Source organism: Haliotis rubra, unplaced genomic scaffold (genome assembly GCF_003918875.1).
Source record: "Haliotis rubra isolate DU_JTF1 unplaced genomic scaffold, ASM391887v1 Scf763, whole genome shotgun sequence".
Lineage (NCBI taxonomy): Eukaryota > Metazoa > Mollusca > Gastropoda > Lepetellida > Haliotidae > Haliotis > Haliotis rubra.
The window spans coordinates 500399-511085 of NW_025767483.1; the positions used below are offsets into that span (position 1 = coordinate 500399).

The 10687-nt window shown below is 43.8% G+C and overlaps 1 protein-coding gene across 1 annotated transcript; it reads right to left on the minus strand.

The window, feature by feature from the left end:
- Nucleotides 1–5052: 5052 nt before the first annotated feature.
- On the minus strand, nucleotides 5053–10411 carry LOC124260442 (mucin-22-like). The gene is made up of 3 exons (XM_046694761.1): nucleotides 7611–10411; nucleotides 6640–7517; nucleotides 5053–6414 (listed from the first exon to the last, which is right to left on the minus strand). Exons 1-3 carry the CDS (start codon nucleotides 10275–10277, stop codon nucleotides 5778–5780), a joined length of 4182 nt encoding a protein of 1393 aa, XP_046550717.1. The 5' UTR covers nucleotides 10278–10411; the 3' UTR covers nucleotides 5053–5777.
- Between the last annotated feature and the right edge of the window lie 276 nt (nucleotides 10412–10687).

Here is a 10687-nt window from a genome sequence, read left to right on the forward strand (position 1 = left end):
GCAGGATCTGTGGTAAAAGTCACCCAACTGCTTTGCACGATGAGAACTTCAAGCCTATCAAGAAATCTGAAGACTCGACCGAGGCATCCACTATCAAGACACCGATAACTACTAGCACAACAAATTGTAACTCCATGAGTTCCAATGTCAACGAAACTATCCTTCAATCGATCATTCCTGTAAACGTCAGACAGAAGGGAAGTGAGAGGGTAGTTACAACGTATGCATTCTTGGACAATGGTAGTACTGGCTGCGTCATAACGGACAGTCTCAGGGAACAATTGGATGCTAACCATTTGTCTACTGTCTTAAAGTTACAGACTATGAATGTCGGATGCAACTGTCCAGAAGCTCTACACCCGCTAGGGATAATCTCTTCAGATGATGGAGGACCATTTGCAGTTTGTTACAAGCTTGGCTGGACAGTGAACGGACCACTGCAACTAACCCGTAATCTCCAGAACAATACAGTAGTCTGCAACAGAATAGTTCTTCAGGAAACGGTAAAAGTCAATGAGTGTATTACACCTGAGAATGTACTGAAACTGTTTGAGCTGGATTTCAATGAGCATGATATAGGTCAGGATCCTGTTCAGGATGAAGAGACTGCTGTCACACTGATCTCACAGTTGCGATCGGCATGCGCTGAAGGGGGATTCAATCTCACAAAGTTTACCAGTAACAGTAAGCATGTCTTGTCTTCCTTCCTCCAGAGCATTGTTCTAAAGACATCCAAGCCATAGATCTTAGCTGTGACGACATCCCTATGAAACGGGCTCTCGGTATGCAATGGCACATTCAATCTGACTCATTCAAGTTCTCAGTTGACTTGCCAGAAAAGCCTGCTACACGACGAGGATTTTGTCTACAATGTCCTCCTTTATGACCCTCTTGGCCTTGCATCTCCAGTTCCAGCCATGAAAATATTGCAAGACCTGTGCAAGGACAAGATCTCTTGACTGTGATGATCATGTAGGAAAGAGCCGTTGTGATAGATGGAATATGTGGCTGTGAGAACTTGAGTTGCTTAAAGATCTTGAGGTAAGACGCTGTTTGAAACCACCCGCTTTTGGTAATGTTGTCTCTTGCCAGCTGCATATATTTTCGGATGCAAATGTTACAGGGTATGGATGTGCAGCCTACATTCGACTCTGTAATGAAGAGGACATTCACACTGCCCTGGTGATGGGTAAATCACAACTTGCACCTCTCAAGGTCATCACTATTCCACGACTGGAGCTGACAGCAGCAGCCACTGCAGTGAAGATTGGGACATTTCTTCATTGATAGTACAACATACTACACTCCACAACAGTACTTCACTACATCACCAACGAACGAAACAGGTACCCTGTGTGTGTGACTAATAGAGTAAAGCTTATAAGAGATTACACTGATCTTCAGCAGTGGAAGTGTGGACTCCCAAAGTAATCCTGCTGATATTGCATCACGAGGAACTACATGTGCCAAGGTTTTGGAATCTTTTCTATGGTTTGATGGTCCACCATTTCTTAGATGCTTTGAAAAAGGATTGGCCTGAGCAATCATGTATTGCAAGTAATGAAACCTCAGAAGCTGTTGCTATGACTTTGACGAAATCAGTTGTTGCCGGAACATTGGCATCAAGTGAAGTTGCTCCAACACTACTCATCATGGCAGTAGTGGCAAGACACAGAACGTAAAGGTCAGTAACCTAACGTCTTTATCGCTAACTGTCCAAGAGTTGCCTCGTGCTAGAGAAACTATCCTTAGGTCTGTTCAGCATCAAGAGTACCAGTCTGAGATGAACTTATTGCTGAAAGCAGCAGATGAACGAGGCCGAGTACAGAATGTAAGCAGAAGCAGCCCACTATACAAGTTGAACCCAGTTATAAGAGACGACTTTCTCTGTATTGGCGGACGCCTCAGTAGAGCCGATATTTCTGAAGACATGAAACATGCTATCATTCTGCCCCAAAAGAACCATGTTTCCACGTTAATCATTAGGGACACTCATGACAGGCTTGGGCATGTTGGGAGAAATCATGTTCTATCAGCCTTGAGGGCCAAGTATTGGATCACAAGGGCAAATTCTGCTATAAGAAGTGTGATGAACAAATGTGTGTTTTGCAGAAGATTGAAGACCCCAACAAGTTCACATATGATGTCTGACCTTCCAGCATGTAGAGTGACTCCAGCTGGTCTATTCACCTACACAGGAATTGACTTTTTTGGATAGTAGGGAAGGAAGTGTGTTAAACGCTATGGCGTGCTCTTCACGTGTCTCAGTAGCCGAGCTGTCCATATTGATACTCACTCGATACAAGTTCCTTTATTAACTCTCTTCATCGCTTTATTGCCAGGAGGGGACCAGTTCAGGAAATCTTCTGTGATAATGGGACAAAACTTTGATGGTGGAGCTAGAGAGCTCAAGGAGTCTTTGGATCAGCTCGATCAAGAAAAAATTCATTCTGATATGCTTCACAAGTAGATCAATTTCAGCTTTAAAATTCCATCAGCAAGCCACATGGGTGGCGTTTTGGAGAGACTGATCAGATCTGTCCGCAGCATGCTCAGTCCCTTGCTTCATGAGTTTGGATCATGCCTTGACGATGAGCTGTACAGTCATTATTATGTGAAACTGAGGCTATCCTGAACTCTAGGCCTCTTACTACAGTTTCTGGGGATCCAGACGACCTTCACCCCCTTACTCCAAATCACCTCCTTATGATGAAGCCTGATGTTTTTATCCCACCGCCTGGCACGTTTCAGTAGAATCATGTGTACGCCCGCCAGCGTTGGAAACGTATTCAGTATCTGACCAACGTCTTCTGGTCCAGATGGAAGAAAGAGTACCTTCAGTCTCTGCAGCAACGACAAAAATGGAATTGTCCTAAGAGGAACTTTCAACTGGACGATGTTGTGCTTATCAAGGATGACACTTTACCCAGGAGTTTATGTTCCATGGGTCGTGTAATCCAGACTGAGGTGGATACGCATGGCACTGTCAGAAGTGTTTTGTTGAAAGCAAGAGGTGCAGAGTTACGACGACCTATTCACAAGCTGGTTCTGCTCCTCCCATCGGGCTCAGCACAGGTTGGAATGTGAGGCATTTATTGAACATTGCATTATACATGTATATGTCTGAGTCTGAGTATGGTGTTACGCCGTTTTTAGCAATATTCCAGCAATATCACGGCAGGGGACACCAGAAATGGGCTTCACAAGTTGTGCCCATGTGGGGAATCGAACCCTGGCCTTCGGCGTGACGAGCGAACGCTTTAACCACTAGGCTACCCCACCGCCCCGCATTATATATGTATTTGTTAAACTATATTGGTATGTTTAAGAGGCCGAGTGTGTTAATGGGAGATTCATATATTTCATTTATTCTGTGTACACTTTCCTCATGCAGATATCATCACATAACTTCCATATGCATCACAAATGTTTTCCTAATCTGTACTGTCTCCGTAGCACAGTGCAGCTGTAACTTCATCATACCAGTATCAGTTATTACCTCCCTTGGTAGTAATCCAGCCATCTAGGGTTCAAAGCACATGTGGTACTGGGACCCCATGCTTCAGTGTGTTAGCAGCCTCCATTCTGTCAAGAGGTCTCCTCTGACTTAAATTTCAACGTAGCACACAGGAACACAATTTTTTCCAAACCTCATCCGCTTATCCACTCGTCTACTTATCCTTTCATACAATGGCTAACGATCAACGTCGAACGTATACTCTACATCAACGCCTTACGTATCATTGTTTCCCATCAAAAGAATAAAACCCTGTGGATGCGAGTTACTGGAAATTTGTTTCATTTGTAAATGAAAACGTACATGTATGTTTGTCACCAGCAAGATGAGAATAAATAGAGGATATTATATGAGTGCCCATGGCATACTATGTTTACGACACGAGTGCCTAAATGTCAGTATTTCCCGAGCGAGAGCGAGGGATACACCGATATTTAGGCACGAGTGTCATAAACATAGTATGATATGAGCACGAATATGATATTCTGTTTATTACCGAAGTCGTCAAATTGGGGAAAATAAACTCAAATCTACTTTCAAACATAGGCTGGCTACCCGCCATAGCCGCATGTAGAACGCAACGTCACAGAGGAAACCTGACGTCATAGCATTGTTCATGACGTCATGTCACCATGACAAAGTGATATTTTGACCCAGGGCATCGTATGAAAAATATGATCCCACACTCCGGCACAGCGATGACTAACATAACATCACTGCCACAGGCTAATTTGCATATCACGTGACCGGACTTTTCTCTTGTTTGAAATCAAACGCGCATATTCATAATAAGAAGAGACTGGACTCACGAAAGCTCTCTTCATAATGTTTTACATTGTTACATATATATTCTTCCACAACTGCGACAGTAAAGTCTATGACAGTACATATTTAGATATCAAACTGGCTGCATCGTTTGCTCTCCATCAGCTTCGATGACAGCACGTGGAGCCGTACAACCTATGTAAACAAAGGATCGCGACGCAAATCGAAATAGTGTTACATGTTTTAGGATATTTTCTCAATGAAACTAAACCATTCCATCAAAGATGTTTAATTAGTTGTGTAGACTCGTCAAAAATAAAAGAGTTGAGAAATATGTAAATTATATTGAATGGACGGTGCAAGATGTGACGAATCGTCACATTTTTCTGGCCTGTGGCAGAGATACTATGCTGGCTTGCCGCATGGAACTCTGGGTAGGAGAGTAATATGATCCCCGATATGTTCGCCCTCGTAGGTAATAAATATATATATAAATATAGACAATACCCAGTCTGGATAACATGTCGAAACAGATGCCACTGCTTCTCTGCTCGCCTAATAGGTCTTGGTATTTGAAACACAAACTCATAACAGAATAAAAATGTATTATCACAAATATATCTTACATATCTCACATATTATCAATCCACATTTATCACATAATAATATTATCACAATAACTATTTCATCGATTTACCGTGGATGTAAATATAAGGGACAAACCCTTGGATAATAATTGAAGCAGACTGTACGATAACGATTACATCAATAGCAGAAATGTTTATCAAATAGTGATGACACAAGTCCATGGCACGCGTATTCCACATGATTACAATAGGAAACAGATGAGGCTTTCTTAAAGTTTAGGGGAGGTGGGGAAGCTTCGTGGTGGAAGCGTTCACTCGTCACGCTGAAGACCCGGGAAGCCCCTTTCTTGTGTCCCCCGCCGTGAGGTTGCTGGAATATTGCTAAAAGCGGCGTTAAACTAAATTCACTCACTCACTCAAATTCTAGCTCAGTTACGTAATCAATGGAAGGGGAACTGGCTAAACATCCAAACGAAAACAGCACAAAAATTGATGGCATATCTAGTGTGTTCCATATTAAACCAATTATGGAAATGACCAATGATGAGCGAGTGAGTGAGGTTTTACCCCGCTTTTAGCAAAATTCCACCATATCACGGCTGGGTACACCAGAAATAGAACCCGAGTACGGCGTGACGAACGAATGCTTTAACCACTGGGCTACCTCACCGCCTCACTGATGAACGTGACTTGTCACGTTTTTATTTGACACAGGAGGTCTCAATTCCCTTAAGTAAGTGAAGCTAAACGTTAAAATCGCATTTGCAAATGCTACATTGCATATATACAATCTTTGATAAATGTAATCAAACATATAACATGTAAACATATAAACAAAATATAGTAGATCAATTTGCACCGGAGCATAAACATATTTATACAGATTTGGAAACACTGACATGGATGGCCTATGTGAGAGTTAACCTGCAGAAGGCCGTGGGACATTCATGTGCGATGTTGTAATAGGAAGAGCACCACAAGGCAAAGTCTGGTCTTGACAAGGGTACGCATCTTCTTTCCCGTGGAGGTGCTGGTCGAACACCAGCGTCCTGTCCTTCCTGACATGAGCAATAGCATATATGGTTTGGGCAGTAACCCAGCAAGCAATTGTCTTGACACCATGTGTCATTTATATAGCTGTATTTGGAGTAGCACTGATAATGTGGAGACGACGAATCGCACACTGGTGTTGTTGTTTCTGCAATCGTAGTTGAGGAGGTTTCTTCTGATGACATTGTAGTTGTAGTGGATTGTTCAGATGTTGCAGTGGTAGTTTCTTCTGATGTTGCAGTGGTGGATTCTGCTGATGTTGTTGCAGTGGTGGATTCTTCTGATGTTGTTGCTGTGGTGGATTCTTCTGATGTTGTTGCAGTGGTGGATTCTTCAGATGATGCAGTGGTGGATTCTTCTGATGTTGTTCCAGTGGTGGATTCTTCAGATGTTGTTGCAGTTGTGGATTCTTCAGATGTTGTTGCAGTTGTGGATTCTTCAGATGTTGTAGTGGTGGATTCTTCAGATGTTGTTCCAGTGGTGGATTCTTCAGATGTTGTTGCAGTTGTGGATTCTTCAGATGGTGTTGCAGTTGTGGATTCTTCTGATGTTGTTGCACTGGTGGATTCTTCTGATGTTGTTGCAGTTGTGGATTCTTCTGATGACGTCGTAGTAGTGGTGGATTCTTCAGATGTTGTTTCAGTCGTGGATTCTTCTGTTGATGACGTCGTAGTAGTGGTGGATTCTTCAGATGCTGTTGCAGTGGTGGATTCTTCTGATGTTGTTGCAGTTGTGGATTCTTCTGATGATGTTGCACTGGTGGATTCTTCTGATGATGTTGCAGTTGTGGATTCTTCTGATGATGTTGCACTGGTGAATTCTTCAGATGTTGTTGCAGTTGTGGATTCTTCAGATGTTGTTGCAGTTGACGTGTCTTCAGATGTTGTTGCAGTTGTAGATTGTTCTGATGTTGCTGCAGTGGTGGCTTCTTCTGATGATGTTGCAGTTGTGGATTCTTCTGATGTTTCAGTGGTGGATTCTTCTGATGATGTTGTACTGGTGGCTTCTTCTGATGATGTTGCAGTTGTGGATTCTTCTAATGTTGTTGCACTGGTGGCTTCTTCTGATGATGTTGCAGTTGTGGATTCTTCTGATGATGACGTCGTAGTAGTGGTCGATTCTTCAGATGTTGTTCCAGTGGTGGATTTTTCAGATGTTGTTCCAGTTGGGGTTTCTTCTGATGACGTTTCAGTGGTGGATTCTTCTGATGATGATGTCGTAGTAGTGGTGGTGGATTCTTCAGATGTTGTTGCACTGGTGGCTTCTGCAGATGTTGTTTCAGTGGTGGATTCTTCTGATGATGACGTCGAAGTAGTGGTGGTGGATTCTTCAGATGTTGTTGCACTGGTGGATTCTTCAGATGTTGTTCCAGTGGTGGATTCTTCAGATGTTGTTTCAGTGGTGGATTCCTCTGATGATGACGTCGTAGTACTGGTGGATTCTTCAGATGTTGCAGTGGTCGATTCTTTTACTGTTGTTGCAGTGGTGGATTCTTCTGGGGTTGTCGCAGTGGTGGATTCTTCAGATGTTGTTGCACTGGTGGATTCTTCTGATGTTGTTGCAGTGGTAGATTCTTCAGATGTTGTTGCAGTGGTGGATTCTTCAGATGTTGTTGCAGTGGTGGATTCTTCAGCTGTTGTTGCAGTGCTGGATTCTTCAGATGTTGTTGCAGTGGTAGATTTTTCAGATGTTGTTGCAGTTGTGGATTGTTCTGATGTTGTTGCAGTGGTAGATTCTTCAGATGTTGTTGCAGTTGTGGATTCTTCTGATGTTGCTGCAGTGGTTGATTCTTCTGATGGCGTCGTAGTGGTGGTGGATTCTTCAGATGTTATTGCAGTGGTGGATTCTTCTGATGGTGTCGTAGTAATGGTGGATTCTTCTGATGTTGTTGCACTGGTGGATTCTTCTGATGATGACGTCGTAGTAGTGGTGGATTCTTCAGATGTTGCAGTGGTCGATTCTTTTACTGTTGTTGCAGTGGTGGATTCTTCCGATGTTGTTGCAGTGGTGGATTCTTCCGATGTTGTTGCACTGGTGGATTCTTCTGATGTTGTTGCAGTGGTAGATTCTTCAGATGTTGTTGCAGTGGTGGATTCTTCAGATGTTGTTGCAGTGGTGGATTCTTCAGATGTTGTTGCAGTGCTGGATTCTTCAGATGTTGTTGCAGTGGTAGATTCTTCAGATGTTGTTGCAGTTGTGGATTCTTCTGATGTTGTTGCAGTGGTAGATTCTTCAGATGTTGTTGCAGTTGTGGATTCTTCTGATGTTGTTGCAGTGGTTGATTCTTCTGATGGCGTCGTAGTGGTGGTGGATTCTTCAGATGTTATTGCAGTGGTGGATTCTTCTGATGGTGTCGTAGTAATGGTGGATTCTTCTGATGTTGTTGCACTGGTGGATTCTTCTGATGATGACGTCGTAGTAGTGGTGGATTCTTCAGATGTTGCAGTGGTCGATTCTTTTACTGTTGTTGCAGTGGTGGATTCTTCCGATGTTGTTGCAGTGGTGGATTCTTCCGATGTTGTTGCACTGGTGGATTCTTCTGATGTTGTTGCAGTGGTAGATTCTTCAGATGTTGTTGCAGTCGTGGATTCTTCAGATGTTGTTGCAGTCGTGGATTCTTCTGATGTTGTTGCAGTGGTAGATTCTTCAGATGTTGTTGCAGTTGTGGATTCTTCTGATGGCGTCGTAGTGGTGGTGGATTCTTCAGATGTTGTTGCAGTGGTGGATTCTTCTGATGGTGTCGTAGTAATGGTGGATTCTTCAGATGTTGTTGCACTGGTGGATTCTTCTGATGGCGTCGTAGTAGTGGTGGATTCTTCAGATGTTGTTGCAGTGGTGGATTCTTCTGATGGCGTCGTAGTAGTGGTGGATTCTTCTGATGTTGTTGCAGTGGTGGATTCTTCTGATGTTGTTGCTGTGATAGATTCTTCAGATGTTGCAGTTGTGGTTTCTTCTGATGGCGTCATAACACTGGTGGATTCTTCAGATGTTGTTGCACTGGTAGTTTCTTCAGATGTTGTTGCACTGGTGGATTCTTCAGATGTTGTTGCAGTTGAGGTGTCTTCAGATATTGCTGCAGTTGTAGATTGTTCTGATGTTGCTGCAGTGGTGGATTCTTCAGTTGTTGTTGCAGTGGTGGATTCTTCAGATGTTGTTGCATTGGTGGATTCTTCTGATGATGTTGTAGTGGTGGATTCTTCAGATGTTGTTTCAGTGGTGGATTCTTCTGTGGTGATTGAGGCTTCTGTCGTAGTCGAAAGAGCGATAGAGGATTCCGTCGTTGTCGAGACAGTCACTGACACTTCTGTGGTTTTAGCGGGAGATATTGAGGAGGCTATCATTGTTGAGACAGAGATTGTGCCTTCTGACATTGTCGAAGAAGGGATTGAATCTTCTGTTGTTGTCGAATGAGATATTGAGGCGTCCGTTGTTGTTGTCAACTCCGAGATTGAGTCTTCTGTCGTTGTCGAGGCAGAGATTGAGGCGTCCGTCGTTGTCGAGGCAGTGATTAAGGCGTCCGTCGTTGTCGAGGGAACGATTGAGTCTTCTGTCATTGTTGAGGGAGAGATTGTTTTTGTCGAGGCAGTGTTTGGAGCGTCCGTCGTTGTCGAGACAGACATTGTGCCTTCTGTCATTGTCGAAGCAGAGATTGGGTCTTCAGTCAATGTTGAGGCAGAGATTGTGTCTTCTGCTGTTGTCGAATGAGATATTGAGGCATCTGTCGTTGAGATTGAGGTTGAGGGTTCTGTTGTTGTCGAGGCAGAGCTTGAGGCTTCTGTTGTTGTTGAGGGAGAGATTGAGGCGTCCGTCATTGTTGTCGACCCAGAGATTGTGTTTCCTGTTGTTGTCGAGGCAGTGTTTGAGGCGTCTGTCGTCGAAGCAGGCATTGAGACTTTTGTCATTGTTGATGCAGTGATTGTGTCTTCTGTTGTTGTCAAGGCAGTGTTTGAGGCGTCCGACGTTGTCGAGGCAGAGATTGAGGCTTCTGTCGTTTTTGTGGGAGAGATTGAGATAGACGAGGCCTCTATGGTTACACTACTGGGAAGCGTTGCAACAGTGGACATACTACTGGTGAGCCCTGTCGAGAAGGATGGAGTATGTCCCGACACACTACTGCTCACCGCTATGCTGGTCGTAAACAGGGGAGGGAGGGACAGAAGCATTGTGGTGACTCCGCCATCTGAACTACCACCTAGAACCACTGACGATGGAAGAATGTCATCACTTGTCATTAAGGTTGAAGATGTTTCTAAGCCCTGTGACGATGACACTGTGGATGCATCTATTATCGTGGAGGTTGCATCGCTCAAGCTTGTCATCGCTATGCTCTGATCTCCTATTGATGCGGATGTAATCATGATAGGGGAGGATGAGCTGGATGTTGCCACACTGAAGTCTGATGGTGATGATGAAGCTACTGACGTCTCAGAGATAGAGGATACTGGATCGGTTACACTGGTGTATGCAGATGTCACTGTGATAAGAGAGGCATCTTGAGACACGCTTGAGATTGATGGCTCAACACTAGAGGCCGTCGACTGTGGTGGTGAAATGGTTGTACTCAAAGTGTTCTGAATGCGGATGTCTGCACAGTTGTAAAACTGTTCCTGGGGACCACAACCTCGGAATGGACAAGTATCTCCGCCGTAACGATAACCTGAAGTAATGAACAGGATAACGTTATGAGTGAGTATGGTTTTACGCCGCTTTTAGCACTATTCCAGCAATGTCACGACGTGGTTCACCAGAAATGGGCCTCACACACTGT

Excerpts from the sequence above, each read along its gene's own strand:
- LOC124260442 (XM_046694761.1), bottom strand. The coding sequence starts at position 10,277 with ATGATTACATCCGCATCAATAGGAGATCAGAGCATAGCGATGACAAGC. Across the intron at positions 7,518-7,610 it reads AACAATCCACAACTGCAACA|TCCACCACTGCAACAACATC; the intron begins ACATCTGAAAAA and ends ACATCTGAAGAA. Across the intron at positions 6,415-6,639 it reads GAATCCACAACTGCAACAAC|ATCTGAAGAATCCACCACTG; the intron begins ATCAGAAGAATC and ends AACTGCAACAAC.